At 41.7% G+C, this 19869-nt stretch overlaps 1 protein-coding gene across 2 annotated transcripts; it reads right to left on the minus strand.

Annotated features, from left to right (window-relative positions):
- Positions 1–1283: 1283 nt before the first annotated feature.
- On the minus strand, positions 1284–17951 carry LOC138023993 (uncharacterized). Of its 2 annotated transcripts, XM_068871082.1 has the most exons (13): positions 17910–17951; positions 17155–17224; positions 16867–16934; positions 15453–15574; positions 13799–14080; positions 11642–11947; positions 9324–10677; positions 7865–8126; positions 6797–6842; positions 4317–5528; positions 3498–3601; positions 2029–2078; positions 1284–1516 (listed from the first exon to the last, which is right to left on the minus strand). In XM_068871082.1, the coding sequence occupies exons 3-13, from the start codon at positions 16881–16883 to the stop codon at positions 1345–1347; spliced, it is 3927 nt and encodes a 1308-aa protein (XP_068727183.1). In that variant the 5' UTR covers positions 16884–16934; positions 17155–17224; positions 17910–17951; the 3' UTR covers positions 1284–1344. The 2 variants fall into 2 exon arrangements, with proteins under 2 accessions (XP_068727183.1, XP_068727184.1); XM_068871083.1 differs by lacking the exon at positions 17910–17951 and having other exon boundaries at positions 15453–15545; positions 17155–17467.
- Positions 17952–19869: the final 1918 nt, after the last annotated feature.

The raw sequence follows: 19869 nt of genomic DNA on the forward strand, positions 1-19869 counted from the left end.
GCGATCTAGATGCGATTTGGACGCATTTTGGACGCGATCTAGACGCGGTACGGACGCAATTTGGACGAGGTTTAGGCGGAATTAGGACGTGATTCCGACGCTATTTGGCCGCGATTTGGACGTGCTCTGAACACGATTCGAACGCGATTTGTACGCAGTTTGGACACAATTTGGACGCGATCTAGACGCGCTTGGCAGCCCGAGGCTCATCGCAATTTTTGCACTAAGCGATGTTTCCATTTCCATTTTCCATCCCCAGGAAACCGCCTCCAGCTGGCTAATCCTGAGGGAAGCTGTTTATATCCCCTGGGAAAATCCTTCGTTAAATTATCGGGTCAAACACACCAACCTAAATTGTTTGTTCTAAAATTTGTTTATTTACTCACACAACTTAACTAGTAGTGTTTCACTTAAATAGAATCGTATGACTTAGTCTCGTGCTTCTATTTATTGTCAGTTACAATGTAATTCACATGTCGTTACCATCATAAATTTAAATCACAACTGTATTTCACTTCAGAACTGATGATGACCTTTGAACGATCGATGTCTTGTTTAAACTTAAAAGCTTCTTTAAACTAATGAACTGAGATGAATATTGTGTACACGGCAAAAAAAGCATAACTTTCGAGTTTGCTGTGGCTTATAAAATATGAAAAATTTTCATTCCTTTAAAGAGAAAAAGAAAAACAGACAATCATATAGACCATTCGTTCCTTGAAAGAACTCGTCAAAATGTTCCCCTCCTGCTTTAAAAGGAGTCTCTTCAGCAAAAAGGCGAACTCAGAAAATTAAACTCTAGGAAATAATAAAAACAAGGTCTGTCCGACCAGAATGTTTGAGACTGCGTTTGAAAGTGGTCCACTTGGACTGCTTCAATCAGTGGGATTGAATGGTCCAACTTGCTTTATTTCTCTTGTCTCGTACTCACATTAAGCTTACGTCTCTAAATGTCTAAACAATTATGCCGATGCGTGGTGCCTCGGGTCGGGTTAGTGCAAATGAAACCTTACGGAATTCCCGAAATTTAAATCGGAAAAATCCCCCTGCTAACATGGAAATGAGAATTTGGGCGTACCTCGCCAAGTGGTTTTAGGACCACTTCCCGAGGTACGCCCAAATTCTACCAATTCTGGAACAACCAAAAAATGGCGTTCCATTGGTTCATTCCTTCTCGGGCGCAATTGCTGTTTACATTTTTGGGAGCAATACTGGTTGATGTGATTGGTTTCGAGCGCAAAATACTGTGCCATTCACCAAACGACGGTGGCGGAATTTATAGCCAAAACTTCTGTCCCCCCCCCCCCCCCCCCCCCATAACACCTGAGACATCCATGTCAAAACTCAAAGGAGACAAACTAGAAGCACAAGAGCGAACGCCAAGAATACAAATATGGAGACCAAAGGTTTCCTTTGGCTGATGAATTTCCTGATATCTTCTTTCCGCTGTTTCTTCGAAGTTTCCATGTAATGGTTTTCTTCCTTGGGTCTAGATCTTCTGTGCACTACAGTTTGTCTGTTAATGGATAAAATTAAAATTATTTACCATTGTGAAGGGAGATACCTACTATTTTTCACCAACCCTGTGGTGACTAATTGTTTTAGTATCTACCACACAGCTGAATAACTAACGGAACGACAGAAGTTCTAACCGAAACGATTGTCATTACTAAAAGTACTTTTTCTTGTCCTTTATAGTACTCTATTTCTTTGCCTTTCGCAAAAAAAACTTTTGGTAACTTAGAAAGAACTGGGCTTTTTAAGATCTGGGCCCGGTTGTTCGAAAGCCGAGGATTAGTGTAAACGTTTGTTTGTTGGTGAAAGTTTCTTTTGCTTATTTTTGTTTTTCAACATTGACTTCTTCTTGTGTAACGTTTTGCCGGATATCAGAGTTAAACAGCATTTGGGAGTAGAGAAATAAACTCCTTGGTTAATCTTTAATCTGGGATTAGCGTTAATCGGCTTTTGAACAATCGGGCCATGGTGCGAGTCTAACAATGTCACCATAGCTACGTAACATATTAATACCTTTCTTGTGGCTTTGGTACCTCTTGGGAGTTCATGGGTTGAGCATCCTCCTAAAGAAAGTAGAGGAAGCATAGAAATGTTTTCAAACTAGTCATCAAGAGGTCACTGGTTCTAAATAGGCCATTTTCGAGTTCATGACTGCATCCTCTTCAAAGCGAGTCTAAGTGAGACGTCTTCGTGATGGTAATTTGTTCTACTTTACACATTAATTTTCACAAAAAAAAACTTCGCACTTTCACTCGGTTTGAAAAGGAGGCAGACATGAACTCGGAAATGGCCTGTAAAGTTTCCAGGAAACATTGATTTCCCGCACATTACGTTGGCTACAATTTAAAAAAAAATGGTACAATGTAATCGTTGCCGTAAATGAGCAGTACATTGGGAAACCAAACTACGACGACCTGAAGACCGTTTTAACGAACATCATAGATCGGTCGGCAAACCGACCAACTTCTGCGAACCTACCACGGTCTCGGAACACGTCCTCACTTATGATCACACCTCTTACGACATTACAGTTATTCCGCTCGAACTCACTCATTCCAATCGCGATAGTATTCGCAAAGCAAGAGAAGTATAGCTCCTTAATTTAAAGGGGACCTACAATCCTGGACAAAATTTTGGACAATCAAGTCAATAGTGCTTGCCCGGTTTAATGGACACCTAGTCCCCATACCAATAACAATAGAGAGCTTTAGATTCTAGGGCGAGGACGAGAACGAGATTTGACTACCCGTTTTTAGCGAAAATAGTTAGAAAATTTCTAACTCGGTCGATTAATCTTACTCTTTGTTGGCAGCATAGGTTGCTCAGTTATTCTTATTGCTGGTAGCTGAGCTTTCTTGCTGATCGAAAAATGTCAAAAGTGCTACCGTGTTGCTGAATTGTTTTGATGCGAGAACATTTTTGCAAAAACCTCGCACTAAAATGACAACGGTATCACGTTTTTCCCGCCCAAATGACGCTGGTTTGCGCGCGCCCACTGTTGTTCTATGAGCAAATCTCGTACTCGTAGTCGTTCTCGTACTAGAATCTAAAGCTCTCTAATGTTGATTGGAATCCGGGAAACATTCAGAAATGCTACAGTTTGTTTCGATATTGCTTGGGAGAGCTTTGGGAAAGGTGGAGGGCACTTGAGAGACCCCTATGAGGAGAATTACTATAAATTATAAGGTAAACCTTGAGTTAAAGCAACTTTTGCAGTCATTGTTAAAGGTGTCCAAAGAAATCTTGTCCAGGGTTGTAGATGCTGTTAACCCTTTGTCCCACTGAAGCGGCCTCCGTTGACGAGTAAGATCGTCTGGCGTTAACAGAGTAAAATTTATAAGCATCACTCTCAGGAGGGAGAGGGTCAAAGGGGGGCATAGCTATTGAGTAGACCTACAATAGGTGTTGTTAATCCATTCGTCCCTAAAAAAGCCCCATTGATGAGTATTATGCATGCCCCTTACAATTTAGATAAGGCATACCATGATAATGACTTGTGAAGATTCTTTTGCCAATGCGCTGTCTGGTGTATCTATCTCCTTGTCCTCTGTCTTGCTTTGGCTGCCCTCATCCTCATTTCGCTTACCTGAAAAACCAGATATTGCGTATTCATTTAAGTATGTGGCAACGATGTTAAAAGGCACTAAAGGTAAAGTCGCTTTATTTAACGTTGGTAGTTCCTTCAGCTACGAGGCTGGCATCAATGGAATCAAGCCGACGGTGCGCACTTTACCCCCCCCCCCCCCCCGCCCCCCTCTGTCAGTGCTCCATTTTACGAAATCTGAAGCTACAGCTACTCAGATCAGGGGAAAGTCGAAACAGACGTTGAAGTCACCAAGGATCGAACTGGGGACATTTCGGTCCGAAAGCCACGAATTCACTAACTAAACTACACCTGCTCCTCTTTACGGTTCTTATTGTCTTTTCGTCAAGGGTCACTGGAAAGTATAGCCGTAAGCACAAGAGGCGATCTGTTTTAAGGTTTCACGTCTTTTTCAAAGTGTCGAGGAGATTCAGAGTAGCTTACCGGTTATCAAAGGTGCCGCCCACCTCTGCGACCCGGATTCAACACTGGACACGAGGTCGTAAGTGACCTGACTTTGAGTCAATCTCAATCTGACTCTGAGGGTTTTTCTTAGAGTACATCGGTTTTTTTCCCTCCTCAAAATCGACATCCGGCTGCTCTCCTAGTATAATGAATTCTGATTTAGGGCTATCCAATTTAAAGCATTAAAATCGTTGTGGATATTTCCGCCTGAAAGTCTATTTAAATTGGTTTTGAACATTACAAACGTCCTTACCTTGTACCAGAACAAGAATCTTCTTAATAAGATCTCGACACTGCAGTGACCAGTTGAATGTCTTTTCGAAGTTAGCTTTTAAGGTAGTTGCGTCATTTAGCCTGCGTCTTCTGTCCATATCCTTAACGGCCCGGATTGCTGTGGCCCAGGCCTTGGCGTCTTCAGATTCCACAATACATGAAGAAGCAACACCAGATTTCTCAATCTTCTTCATGGCTTCAGCAAACCCTGAATTAGCACCGACAAGAATTGGCAATCCAGCTGTGAGTGCTTCTAAGGCAGTCAAACCAAAACCTTCAGTTTTAGAAGGCATAAGAGCGAGATCCACTTGACATAACCGTTTGGCTAAGTCTTCTCTATTTTCAATGAATCTGCAAACTGTAAGTTGACTTTTGGAGATCCCATTTTGAAGCAGTCGCTCAGCCACGTTTTCCATATCTCCCCTGGCGGCGCCAACAAAGTATAAATGATATCTGTGATCATTTAACTCCGCGATCGCTTTCGGTGGTATGTCGTATCCTTTCAGCTCGAAATCTTCTTTGTCGCCTCGACCAAAAACCAACACGTTGAACTTCTCTCCGTCGTGTTCCGCCTGCTCGCAATTGTCAAATTCTCGGAAGATGCTGGGGCTCGGAATGATTTCAAACACGTCCTTTTCCGGGTAAGGCCGGAGATACGTTCGGAACACTTCGGCTAGCTTTGGTCCCACAGCAACCACGAGGTCCGCCATCTCGCTCAGTTTTACCTCTGTATCATGTTTCTCCTCGCCAATAGAGATGTTGCAATCGTAGTTCTTGAACATAGCGAGTTCCTCCGGCGCGGTATGCTCAAACTGAACCCAGACACAGTTTGGATAAAACTCCTTCAACAGCTGCGCTTGCTTACCGAGTTTAACGCCGTGTCCGATAACAACGTCCATTAAAAATCCTTCTAAAGGACGAAAGCCAAGGCAGTCGAGCGCTTCATAGCCCGGTCGTTTCTTCGCTTTGACAACCTTAATTCCGTAGCTGTTTGCCTCTCTCTCGTCTTCTTCACAACACACTGACACATAAAGAGTGACTTCAAGTTTAGGGCTTTTTGCCAGCTCTGTAGCTAACAATCTGTTGACAGTTGGCAGACCGCCTTTTGATGATCCCCATTCAACGGACAAAAGAGTAACTTGTATTTTTGATTTGTCCTGTGTAAATTGGCCCTTGACGGCTGACGGCTTAGCTAAGGAAAAAAAATTTTGATTAAATTCTAAGTAAGAAGTTTTTCCTAAGTTTTGAAACCATTTTCATCCTCTCTATCCTTGAGCCCTGACTATAGGACACGTCCAACGTGAACAACGAGGTATAATAAAAAGAAACCGTCTGTTAAGGAAATTTGTGAAGGCTCTTTAGATCCCGCTTTACCCAGGTGATCTGGTGACGTAATTTGGAGGACCCGGAAGAAAAATTTCAACGCCGTATCCCACAACCGCGCGCGGCCTTAGATGTTGTTTCCAAACACCCTGCAGTACCTTCCATCGCAAAAACTCAACAGATTATTCTGTGTCCACCACATTTCCTATTACTACGAGATCTAGCCTCTGCCATGTTGAATTAAAAAATAAGGCCGCGCGCGGTTGTGGGATACGGCGTTAAAATGTTTCTCCCCAGTCCTCCGAATTACGTCACCAGATCACCTGGACACGATAACCTTATTGGCACGGTACCAACGGGTGCCTAACATTAGGGAGCTTTACCAATGACGACGGCAACGGCAACGATAACATCGTCGTTAAATGAGAATTCGCGTTATTATAATCGCTTCGCGACTATTCCAAGCATTTCAACGTGGCAAAGGTGTGGCAAACCCTCAAGAGATAAACTACTATGAACGGCGCTCAATTTAGGCGAGAAAATGAAGATTTATCCTCAAGCGCTGATGTTCTCCCTATGACGTTGTTGATTTGCTGACGACGGCCAAGAAATAGACAAAAATGAAAAGATGCACGTGCAGGGCGTGCAAAGCTATTGTTTTTGTCCATTAAGGCGGCGAAATACGCGATACAAACACCCTCAACTTGGCGCGCAATATTGTTTCGTGCAAGTTTGGGTCGATGTCTCCCGTTTTTCACGTTTGTCGCGCAACAAAAACATTTGGTGCGGGTTGGAGAAAGCAGGGATGGCGCAGTGGTGAGAGCACTCACCTCCCACCAATGTGGCCGAGGTGAGTGATCCGGGCCAGACGCCATAAGTGGGTTGAGTTTGTGTTGGTTCTCTTCTCTGCTTCGAGGGTTTTTCTCCGGGTTCTCCGGTTTTCCCCCCTCGGCAAAAACCAGCATACAGCCGATTCCAGCTGGCTGTAAGCTGTGCTCCAAGGTCACACATGGACCGTATAGCGGCTGCCAGAGGCACCATTGTATGCTTTCGGTTCGACCTTGTTGAGCTGCGTCGTTGCTGTACTTTGCGACAGCGATTAGCAGCGACAATTATTATTATAAGTCATTCACTTACTTGAAGGATGTGTAGACTTCTGAATGTTGTTGTTGTTCTCCAAAGCCTGCAAAAATTAAAAATTATTTTGAACTGATCCTTGGATGTTCATGATACCCATGCCCTATGTGAACTAACAAGAGAAAATAAGAAGTTAAATGACTGCTTGGATTCAAAGTTCATTTCCTGTTTCTATTACATTTCGAAAGTGTTTTCTTTATCACTAAAAGGGCAAAATTTCAAGCCTTCGTTTCAAGCAGTTGAGTCGCCGGGTCGACGAAAATGACGTCGGCGACCCGATCACTTGAGAATGCATCGCGTTTGTATACTGATTTAGCATGCAGCACTGGAATATTTCGGGATTTTTGATTAATGAACTCGCATCTTGCATAGTCAATAATATGAAAAATTACTTAGTTCTCACTGCCTAAATTTAGAGTGCAGTTCTGATGGATTGTAACACGAGTTGTTTTTTTGTTCATTTTTGTTTTTCTTTCATTATAAATTTTCATTTTACCTATCAACACTGCTATTAAATCACTTCACGAGAACGCCCACTTCGTCTCGGTGAATATTTACCGATAATCACTTCGCCTTCGGCGAATAACTGTTAATTAATCGCCATTTCTTTTACTCGCAGCATATGCATTAATACAGACATACTTAAGTAGGTCTTTTCAGGGCCAATAAAACGTAATCAAGGAAGCAACAACTTTAAGAATCCCAATGGCCGGAGGCAGAACAGCTGGCTATTTTACAAGTGCAGTCAAGAAGTCGAATCTGGGTCCAGCAGGATTAAATTCAACCTGTGGTCAGGACAGTCTAAGGGTGCTTTCCATTTGACAAAACTGACAGACCGGGCATTTGGCAGGACTACCTCGTGCAAGTGTTTCTTCAAATTGTTGCATTTTCTTTGCACACTGCGAGGGTCTGGCCAGCGAGTTCTGACAAATGGAGAGCGCCCTCAGATTGAGCCTGGCAGCTCCGAATCTCAAGGCCGACGCAGTAACCAGTGGGTCGCTTACTGCCTCCACATTTTGTAACCGTTTCTAACCTTTTAAAACAATCTATGCAAATGCATACACTCACCAATAACCAGTCATGGTAAGCTTCGTCAGGTATGATGGTGTCCAGACCTTTAGCGTGTGGACAATAATACTGACGGTCCTTCAAAGGCATGAAGTGTGCACAATCTTCATGTAAGCATCCTTGTCTGCCATGCCGAAGACACAACCCGGTTGTGGGGACTTCCTTTTGCCCGCACAAAGAACAACGGATACTTAAATCCCAGGAGATGTGACGCAGCCAGTGACAGGAATCTCGAATGGTTGCCAGGCTCCTCTGCAAGTGGCTAGGTTGTTAAGGAAAGAAAAACAAAACACGCATTTATTATTTAAAACACTATGTCCCTATAGTAATTAAAAAGTGACATTCGTCATCATTAACAAGTGTTTCAGGATTGGGTGACTTAACAGTGCTCTGTATTGAGAGCGATGCTTTCATATCTGGCTGCACTCTCATCGGTCGATGCGTGAATCGTAACTAACGCATCAGGGGCTCTTTTGCTAGTGGTACTTATTTGAGGGATAAACTTAGGCAGTCACTAGTGCCTTAGCTTCCAGCTGACGTTATACTCCGTACAATGAAAAACCTTAAATAACAATGACCACAACCAGGTTTTCTGAGCCCGCGAGACTGAGCACCCCCAGCAAACCATTGTTTTAACGAAAGCCGCTGGTCAGCAACCTTGGTACTGGTCATTGCTGTCTAAGGTCTTCCCCGTTCAATAGACCAGTTTCGTAAAAGCCACTTTCATAAATACCATAATACTCTTTGTTTACCCTCCAAAGTTTTGCATGGGCGTTGTTTCCAGTTTCTTTTGGGACTTACAATGGACCCAAGAGAAAATAAAAACAGCGCTCATGCAACATCTTGGGAGGGCAAACAAAGAGTATTATGGTGTTTTTGAAAGTGGCCCAGTCTAACGGTTGGGTTAAATAGAGCATGAAATGGTAACTACAGCAGAGGACTCTTTCCACATGCAAGTTATTTCCCCTCCCCCTCCCCCCATCGCCCGCATTAGCCTCCATTTCACGCTAGATCCAGTCTAACCGTGAGAATACGAAGCCGGCCTATTCTGCAGTTTAATGAAACGTCACGAGTTGTCCTGTCAAGGCTAGCCGTCAAAAACGTACTTTCAAAGGCAGCATTAACATTGGCCTTAATTCTTCTTTTTTTTTTTTTTTTAAGTTAGTGTTTTCATGGCTGTTTATGTTAACTTCTGGAGCAGAGTTTTAGGGGACATTTTGAGCAATTTACCGCATGTGTTTCTACACAGAAAGACAGAATAAACGTTAGAGTTGAGGCGGGTAAGAGGACAAGTCATTAGCAAATCATTAGCAGGCATCTCAATCCTGGACATATCTGTAAGGAGTTGCAAAGACGCCTGGGGAAAAATCCGAGTTTGGCGTTTTGTCTCTGTCTTTGTTGTTGTTTTTATTGCTTGAAATAGTAAGTCTTAATTAATTTGGAATGAATTTTCTCTCACCTCAAAACCTCTGGGAGGCAACTCGAAGCTCGGTTTGATTCTCCTTGCGACCAAACTTGTAATTTTATCACACTGCCGTAGCAGACAAAGCCAAGAAAATTCTTGTCTTGCAAAATGAAGCAAGCTGCGTTTGCGTACGTCCGCTGCTGTTCGCAAGACGTTTTGGACGCTGCCCATTCTCGAAACAGCGAAAGAAGTTTAGGGAATAATCCCACTGGAACATACTGAGTCTTAAAGGTGAGGTATAGTGGCCTTGGGCCACCATTATCTGTATCCGGGATGATTTCCCTTTCCGGTATGCTACTCAGCATGCAAGGAACGAGGAACCGCGATTTGTTTTCCAAAGGACAAATAAGATTGAAATTTTCCATGATCAAGATAAGGGATTGCTTAATGTTGCTAACGCCAAGACTTTGGCAAATAATGTCAATGCTTTCGTCTGTCAGGATACCTTTCTCTTGAAGCATCGTTCGATGCCTTCGAAGTTTCATGCTTTCATTCTCGCTTGTCTCTACGTTAAGTATTTGGTGGATGATGTTCAACAACCACTGTGGATCTAGTACAACCAATCCTTCTTCCCGATAATCGTGGCAGACAATCGTGCCGCGATTATGAAGAAAGTGTAATATTTCGTCAACATCTTTCCTATCCTCGACGGTGCAAATGTTCGCCATAAAGTTTCCTTTAGACATAAACTTCACATCATTTCTAATTTGTTCCTCAATCGTGCTCTCTATTCCCAGCCAGCGCAAAGGAATCTCTTTCTTGATGTGCGGCAACGACTTTGCAGCTTCCAGTATCTTTCGCCGCAAGCGGACAACTTCGAAGTCTTCTTTCTCGGTGGCTTGACCGGCTTGTGTATTGTCAACAGTAAACTGTTCAAGAACGTGTTCCTCTATGAGAGGATTTTTACAAAGTCTGTCACAGAGACGCTTCATTTTTTCTCTAGACTGTTCACAATCAGCTCGAGTGCCGATGAGAAAGATAGGGGAAGAAACGCCATCATGGTTTGTGTGCGCATGTCCCATTGAATGAATCATGTCTACGTATTTCACGATGTGGTCGAAACTGGAATCGCCCTCATTCGCTTCTAGGTCTCGCATATCCTTTGAAAGATCAAACACCAATAGGTAAATAGCATCTGGCGACATGAATATTGGATGCAGAGCGCGGTCAAGGCCTTTGCCACACATCTCCCAGATGACTGGCCATATTCCACTTGATGAATCCACTTCGTCGAGTTCAGGGCTTTCTTCAAGTACACTGGCCGCAATCTCTTTTGAAATTGCTCCAACGTCTTCATTTTCCAAGGGTTTCTGAGATGTGAAACAGTTTCCATCCACGTGAACAGGGTCTGAAATGCAATCAGTGGCCAGTCACGACGAAGCATTCTTTTGCCCCCTAGCTTTTAGTTCAATCTAGGGTATACATAAACATATATGAAACTCTTCGCCTAAACATGCACAAAGGCCGATGTTAACTCGTATGGGTGTTGGATGGATTGTTAAACTGAAATAATCAGAAAAGGAACTACTGTTTACAAAGAAACTCGATAGAGTGGTTAGACTCAGGCTTACCGGGTACAAGCACTGAAATTCCAACGTTAACTCGTCTAACTCTGTTTCTTCAAAGACGTAATTGAAGCTTCGACTTAAAGGCATACTTTGCGATGTTTATCAAAATTAAGTGTGGACTGCATTGCTTTTGTTCTTTTTATTTGTAATACGGCGGTCAAAATTACAATGCTATGATTTGCGGTATGAAATTGGTCGAATCTTGTGGTGTAAAAGTGTGAAGGTTATTCTAATCGTGATTGCATGGGGCCTTGGGCACTGTAAGCAGAGACTTTGAAAAGTATCAAGAACAACTAGATTGTGCATTGAATTTCTCAGCTCTGCAGAAAGCCTGTTTGCCAGGAACGTCGAGAATCTTGAGAAAGGTACTGGATACCTGAGGTCACGTGATTAGACTTGGCACCCAGTGTAATAATGTACCGGTATAACGTCTTAATAATAATAATACTAATAATAATAATACTAATAATAATAATAATAATAATAATAATAATAATAATAATAATAATAATAATAATAATAATAATAATGAAATAGATAACATATGTTAACCTCGGTGAATAAAATGACGAGATTTCTTGTACTCGCACTCAGTTCCGGCCGCCTGTGTATTGTTTAGTGTGATGATTGACTTCTTTGATCGACTACTGCGCCTGTTGCGATGGAATTGGCCAAAGCAATTATTTGTTGTTATGCGTTAGGTAAAAAACCTAGAAAGAAGGGAAAAGCACCAACTCAACAAACCTGCTGTATTGTTTTGAGCATCTGTCCTTTGCTGGGCAACAGAGCTGTACTTTCGTCGAGGAAACTGCCAGGGCCCTTCGGTTGCATTTACACGAGGGTCATGAATTTGAATTCCGCCTGTTTGTTGTTCATTGATGTTAAAGGGTTCGCCCCTTAGTGATCTGCCGAGACTAGTCTTTCCAGCCCCTTCCTGGCCAATCAGAATGACTTTGATGCGTTTATCCAGTGTCTTACCGCTCTTTAAAGCCTTACCATAAGCTGCAAAAGCTCTGCTACCTCTTGCCAAGATGCAAGAAGGTATTACACCTATACGAGAAGAAGACATGGATCTGCATGGTTCTTCAACTTGCTTGAATTAAGCTGATTGCAATAACCCGCTTTATATAATAAGTGTAGGAAATCGTATAAAAGCGAATGCATTCCGTGATTTATGGGCACGAGACCATAAATCGCGGAATTCAAGAGCAAGCTGATACGGTTTTTTTTTTTATTATATACCTAACAAAATTACTTCATTGCTGTATTTCCATAGCAACTTCCGTATTGCACTCTATAACCTATTTATGCATTCGTCATTGACCAATGAGAAACGCAAGAATTCTTTAAGACAGATCACGTTTCTGATTGGTAAATGACGAATGCACAAAAAGGTTATAGAGTCAGAAGGCAATACGGAAGTTGCTATGGAAACACAGCGATGGAGTAATTTGTTAACTACATAATTTTAAACAATCGTATCAGCTTGCTCTTGAATTTCATGAGATCACTCATGAGATTTTGAAACTTATGAAATTGCGCGAGCCGTAGCGGCCCACAAATCACGAAATGCACTCGTGTTTATAATATTTCCAATACTAATTACTAAAAAGACAAACCATAAATTTTAGCATCTTCGTGACGTGACACCATCCTTTCCGTTACACTTCTATTGTTGGACGATTTTTGTCAGTTTTGAAATATTACATAAAAATTATTGGACAAGTGACATTGTTTTGTAAAGTGATACCCGACTCAGTCAATTGTAAACCGAGAGAAACTGTTGAATGCCCGATTAGTATAACACACTTAAGAAAAGCCAGAAGTGGCGATGAAACTGTGAATTGGCGCCGTCTAACAAAGAGAACTTTTCTCTTAGGACAGATTTACACGGTACGATTTTAGTCGCATGCGATGAGCTTACCACAGGCGTAGGATGTGACTTTCGATTGTAGCAGCGTTTTAAACCAAGTTCCAAGATGCTACGACATTTTTTTTAACGCGGCACACGACAATACTAAAAATGTTGTAGGCCTGTCGTAAGCTTGCCGCATGTGGCAAAAATCGTACCGTGTAAATCGGCCCTTACAATCCCAAGAGTAATTGTATTTAAAGAACCCCAGAAAACATATTGCATTAAGGGATTGGGAAAATTGATGGTTTTCATCTGACGTCACGGCACGGTGGCCAATGACCTTTGGGAATTTGACTCTCTTATTATGCAAAACTTGTGGGGCCATTTTCTATTGTTTTGTACATCAGCATGGCCGTCTCATCACGTGGATGCAAACCAAGAATTGGCCTCTCCAAAAAATTCCTTAACATTCAACAATAACTTAACCCTTTAAGCCCCGAGGGGTTCCCCATCGACGAGTAAAATCGTCTGGCGTTAGACAGAGTAAAATCTATAAGTGCCATTTGGCACTATCGGGGCTGAAAGGGTTAAAACTCCGCATTCGTAGCCTTTCAAGTTAGCAATTGGTTTGTGGGCGGCACGTGGATCAAGATTTTTTTTTTTTTTGCGAATGGACCAATTTGGCTAACTCAATGTTGTACCCAATTCAAATCTCTCGGGGTTAAGATTCTTTGTGTGTTGAATTTGCATGACAATGAAGCATTCACATTTAAATGATACGGAAATTGTTGGAACAAAACGTTTTATTCCCAGAGGATTTGAATTGGGTACAAAATTGAGTTAGCCGATGGTCTATTGGAGGCGTTTTTGGTCGAACTGAGATGAGTATAAATCGATTTATTTCAACCGCGTGCCACTTTGCCCTTTCAGTTTTGCCTATGGTTCATGTGTCTCATTCGTTCTTTGTTTTATATTTTCTGCGGATCCATTCAATGCAGTCACAGCACAGGCAAACAGAAACGAACTGACCTTCTAACATCGCTTACCTGGATTCTTAAGGCAGTGCCTAAACAAAACATCCCTCTGTGTGAAGGGTCTGTTTTCTGCTGCTGCCAACAGACCCACATAAGTGAAATCCTTCTTAATTGCAATGCGACTTGTACATGTGTTGCTGATGGAAGCACCATCGACACTATCTGTTCCCTCGTCATCCAAAGCAAGTATTTCCAGTAACGTTTTCTTGTCTTCTGGGTAGCTGGAAACATCATTGATTATGTTCCTGATGTCTTCATCAGTTAGGTTTCCTCTTTTGAACAGGACATCCATGTCTATATATATGAGATTTAAAACAAGGTTAAGACAGCTTGAAGGACCTTAATGTAACGCAATGAAGATCTCGTTCTGTGACGTTGCGGGATAATAAGATATGGGTACGAGATTAGTTGCGGGAGTTTAACACCGCGGCTACGGCAATGATGAGAACGTCACTTCAAAATAACTTTGGGATGTCGATCTTAAGAATTTCCGGATTATTTCATCTCGTTTGCCTCTTACAATATTCAGTTGCAAAATATCCTATAACTGTATTGGTACGAACGGTTTTGAAGTAAGGAGAGAGAATGAAAGATTCACTTTTCTATGCCCAAGTTGTCGTCAAAGCCCTAAATTTGTTTGCTTCGCGTTGTCGTCGTGTAGAGTGCGCGTATGAAATGTACAAAAAGGCGTGTAACACGTGCAGCACGACCCATTTTCAACTCTAAAACCGATATGTTATTGCTTTCTGGCGTTGCCGTTACGGTAGCCGTACTACCCGTTGTCGTTTCTTAAACTCCCGGTTATAACTTAGTGCTACCGCAAATATTTCTCGATTATTCCGTCTTGTTCACTCTGTACAATACGGGCGAGCTATCCTGTACTAACTGGAGGGGTACCAACGCAGTTTTAAAGTCAAAACTGAGAAAATGAATGTTTTAATTTATTGGTATATGCTCACGTTGTCGTCAAAACCTAAAATTCGGTGATTTCACGTTGTTGTTTTGTGGAGTACGGCAAAAAAATAAATGCACGGAAATTCCTGGTGCACGTGCAGCACGTTTATTTTCCATTTTTTTAACCAATCAAATTCTAAGACTTGCCTTGTTACCTTGCCGTAGCCGTCGTCTTTGCTTAAATTCCCTATAGGACGGCTAGGATTTCATGTGAAAATATAACTTTGCGTTATTCCTATCATTTGGCGATAATTCCAAGTTTTTCGGGTTGTGAATTGTAGAGCAACTTCCCGGGCCCGGAATTAAACTGACATGAGCGATGAGACAGATTAGAGAGAAATTTGAGCGCTTCAGTTCTTCGGGCGCTCGCTAAACCTCAAATTTGGACATTTCATGTCTGTTTCAACACGCGACGAGAGCGGCAGAGAAATGTACCAAAATGGAAAACGCACCGTACGGGGCTTATTAGCTTACTATTGTTGCTCATAAAAGCCACTGAACTTGGGTGTTCTGATTCTCGTATATGTCGTCTTGATTTTCAGTCTTGACAAAAGAACAACTTCGAAATCACACGATAATAAGATGTTTGGTTCAACTCTGTTCCCACCAATTTAGCTACCCATGCCACTGGGGACTGAATGCTCTTCCGGGAGACAGAGTGGCGTTTTCTCATCCAAACCTTTTCAAACCGATCTTTTCATGCTACACTCACCAATGTCGTTTCCACTGTCTGTAACGTTTTGTCTTTCTCTATAATTATCTGATGCAATTGCGTCTGTAGCCATGGGTTCCTGTTCACGTTCCTCTAGAGAACAAGTGATTTCCTCGTTAGACCTGAACGGCCGGAAGGCATAAAAACGTGATATATGAGTTGCCTGATACAATGAGCACGGATATCAAGTTATGAAGGACGCCCTTATTCGGTGGGCAAACAGCCAAGCTATTCACTCAGGAAGTCAACTTATTCTTGGACGGAGTAAACCAAATATATCAGTTATATTTGTCAGATTTGGTGTAGGAAACACAAAGCGTCGAGTACTTTGATCAAAGGCGGGTGATACTCTCCACAATAATGGAAAGATCGTCTTTCTCAGAGGAAGTTTCTCACCCGGGAGAGGGACTCCAATATGAAAAGGGTAGGGTTGCTCGTTGTGTCGCCGGGGGGTGTAATTTTCGGATTTTGGTCTCACTTAGGGTGTTCTGGGCAAAACGCCATGATATGTAGCCGTGAAGGTCTCCTTATTTAGAGCTGTGCTCGGAGAAATATAAAGATGGGCTCCTGTGTATATTTAATACGTTTTAAATAAGATTTCTTGTAGGGGTTAAAAAGCCTAGGCTAAGCCCAGATTCGTCTTTTTTTGCCCCTTTTCGGACGAGCATCCCAATACCCCCTCATATGCGAATTCCCCCCCCCCCCCAATCCGGTTTCTCAGAGTAGGTTTATTATTCTAAGGAGCAGACAGTGTCGAATATCCTGAACAATAATGCGTTGGCACGATTACAAATTCATTCATTTACAACAGCGTAAATAAAAAATTTTTCACTCCTTTCAAGATTTTCAAGAAGGCAATACAAAATTGGCAGCCGTTCAAAGGAGTCGAATGAGGTCGGCAATGTCTCAAATATTGAAAGTTACGTGGAAAAGCTTTCCTTAATTGACATAACCTAGTGACATAACAAGCGACTTTCTAAGAAAGCTCGTGACCATTTATTTACTTTGACAAAATAATCACTCCTTTCAAGATTTACAAGAAAGCAATACAAAATTGGCAGCCGTTTAAGGGAGTCGAATGAGGTCGGCAATGTCTCAAATATTTAAAGTTACCGTCGTGGAAAAGCTTTCCTTAATTGACATAATAAGCTACTTTCTAAGAAAGCTCGTGACCATTTATTTACTTGGAGAAATAATGAACTCAACTGAATGCAACGAACAAATTTCGCGAAAAAAATATTTTGCATCAGTGATACAAAGTGATTTGGGTGAAGAACAAGTTTTAAAATCGTTCTGTCCTAAAGAGCGTGAAAGCCATGGTACAAACGACAAATCATTTTCATCGTCGAGGATTTAGCATATCACTGTCGAGACAAAACACTACTCATTTGCATCTCACACGAAGTTACAGTACCTTAGTCTTCGCATCATCGAGATTCCGCTAGAATTGAACACTCTGGCTTTGAAGCCGCTTTAGAAAACCTGAAAGAGATAAATTATTTTCAGCTAGGTTCCTTCCGGCTCAAACATTCAAATAAAGATGCGCTTTACTGACTGACTAGTGGATCGAGACAATGTCAAGCGGTGTCAAGATCGGGTAAAAAGTGATCATTTCTTGCTCACAGTACTAGATTCTCAGGTAAACATAACAATTTACCTTAAATTCTAAATTCTAATATTTAAGTCTTCGTTCAGATCTTACCTTTACAGGTCTTCTTGAGAGGATGCAATCGAACTAAATTAGTGTTGGCCTGAATCCTGAATGAACCATTCTTAAATACGAAAACAAGACAGGTAAAAACCCTCCATGCAATCAAAACACTTCCGGTTTCTGAATAGGTACTTTCCCCGCAAACGGGCTAAATTTAAAAAAAACATGTTGCATGGGTTGGGTGGGGAAATTAATGTGATATTTCAATTTCTATGAATTTCAAACTAAATGTGGAAAAATATCGAAAGATGTCCCCATCAGAATGAAACGCGAGCTCATATTTGTCGCGAAATTGTGAATCCCGCGAAATGGCTCTTGACATCGTTGACTGACAGCTCAGACACTGATGAAACGTTGACTGAACTTTATGGCGTAGTAAGGAAACGAAGAGATAAATCAAAGGTTCAAATGAGTCAAATTATTCATGTAATATAAAAGATCCTGCTGAAACTACCCTTGCCCAGCCTTGTACGACGATTTCGTACGAGCAAGTCGAACCTGATCTAGACATTTGAGTTCTAAAAACAATTTTATGTTATGGTTGGTTTTAGGTCGCTTTGGCTTAACACCAGGCACTCATCAAAAACATATGAATGAGTTAATTGAAAACGGTTTTTACGTGGAGGCCCGGGTGTGTCAAGTGACGTCACAGCAGACATAAAATTCTCTGAGATTTCGACGCTACATTATGCAAAAACTTTCTTTCATTCGGTTAACAGAATAAAAGATAAACCGCCGCTTCTTACCTGAGTGAAAAGACGATGACGTTCAAACTCAAGCTTATAGGGGATCCCTTTTAGGTTAGAATTTTTATTTATGATATTCTACTGTCGCGTATCGATTTCATTCGGTCCTATCCCGTTGAGCCGGTTGATCCTGAAAAGCCCTTTGTAGGGAGCGGTCAGCTAAGCACATTTCAGCTTCCCTGATTTCCAGGAAATCTATGCTGTTAATTGCACTGTGCTGTGGGACGCTTCATTTTGTCGGATTAACCAAAGGTGTAAGTTAAGGCGAGTGAGTTATGCCTGAGTGAGTTATGCCTGAGTGAGTTACCAGCCGTGAGTTACCAAATCTTAAAATTTCAAGATTTGACATGCAGAATATTGAAATTTCAACATATGGCATGCAGAATATCGAAATTTCAAGATAAGACATGCAGAATCTTGAAATTTCAAGATATGGCATGCAGAATATTGAAATTTCAAGATTTGACATGCAGAATATTGAAATTTCAAGATTTGACATGCAGAATATTGATATTTTAAAATAAAGCGTGATTCCAGCGTTCTCTTTAAAATGTACTCATCATAAACACCTACGAAGAGAATTTAATCATGGACATTGCCGTAGTCATAATTTTTTTCTGGCTACGGCCCTGGAAGCACGTGGTTGGTAGGAGTCACAAAATCTCAGCAGTATCAGGACTTTCCAGTTTCTTTGCAATTCCGTTATGGATAACGTTGTTTGTATGACGCTTTCTAGTAGTAAAGAAGAGCAGGGGCACCCAACGACCAATTTGTTGTAAAATCTATTATTATGCCCCAGTTAATGAAAATAAATGTTATTAAGGCATTTTCAGGTGTTTTTCAGTGTTGCTGGGAAAACATTATCTGTTCCTTTTTCCCAGCAAAACAAACAACGGTTAGTACAGAACGCATGCGCATTCGTAAAATACGTATTAACCCTTCGGCTGCTAGAGATTTGGCCGAAAAACACGTTTTGAAGCTAGTTGAGGGGTTTTTTGGTCAATGTCGTGCTGTTTAAGAGCTAAACCTCCCTACAAACCCGTTTTTTCCAGGTTGTACACTCCGCGGCCTTTTCAGCCAGGTGCTTGCAAAGTTCGGCATGCGCAGAAAGCAAAATTTCGACATAGTTTTTGGCTTTAAAATTAGCACAACACTTTCGACTTTCACTTTTCGCTTTCTCCCCTTCCCTCTCTTTTCGCTTTCCTTGCCTCGTTCTGGGCATTTGGTAGGCTTTATTTTGGTAGGAAGAGTTTCTGAGAAACATTTCATCATCTTATAATTAGGTGATCAGAAAGGTAGGTGGGTAATGGAGCAAGCTTTTCATGGAGATTTCAGGTCAGTGTTACATTGGTTTTTTTGGCCGTTTCTCCAGTTTCCTTGACTGAATTGTGCTCATTCTGGTATAGTTTGAGAGATCTCTTCTCCCTGCACAAGTTAGTGGACAAAGCTGTTCCTGACCGTTAAAAGTGATGATGTCACAAGATGGGACCCTGGATAAAGTTGGACGTATTTTGCCAGATAGTAATGAAAGGGTTTGAGAAAAAAAAAAAAAAAAACAAATTGCAAAAACTCTGCCTGGGGTCCCCCGTGCTACTTTCGATCCAAAGAGGGAGAGATTAATCGGTCCCTGAGCCATCTGTGATTAACCCCTTGACTACGGTAGCTCCTTCTGTTAGTGTAATGAAAACTAAGGATAGTCTATAGTTCTGAATTTTATTCCTTGTTCTTGTTCATGTGGTAAGCAGAGTTAGTACAGAACGCATGCGCATTCGTAAAATACGTATTAACCCTTCGGCTGCTAGAGATTTGGCCGAAAAACACGTTTTGAAGCTAGTTGAGGGGTTTTTTGGTCAATGTCGTGCTGTTTAAGAGCTAAACCTCCCTACAAACCCGTTTTTTCCAGGTTGTACACTCCGCGGCCTTTTCAGCCAGGTGCTTGCAAAGTTCGGCATGCGCAGAA

Source organism: Montipora capricornis, chromosome 11 (genome assembly GCF_036669925.1).
Source record: "Montipora capricornis isolate CH-2021 chromosome 11, ASM3666992v2, whole genome shotgun sequence".
In the NCBI taxonomy this organism is placed as follows: Eukaryota; Metazoa; Cnidaria; class Anthozoa; order Scleractinia; family Acroporidae; genus Montipora; species Montipora capricornis.

Bases quoted from the DNA above. Each gene is read 5' to 3' on its own strand.
- LOC138023993 (XM_068871082.1), bottom strand. The intron at 10,678-11,641 runs GTTTGTTGAGTT...ATTGCATTTCAG, and splicing joins TGCTCAAAACAATACAGCAG to ACCCTGTTCACGTGGATGGA. The intron at 5,529-6,796 runs GTAAGTGAATGA...TTTTTTCCTTAG, and splicing joins GAAGTCTACACATCCTTCAA to CTAAGCCGTCAGCCGTCAAG.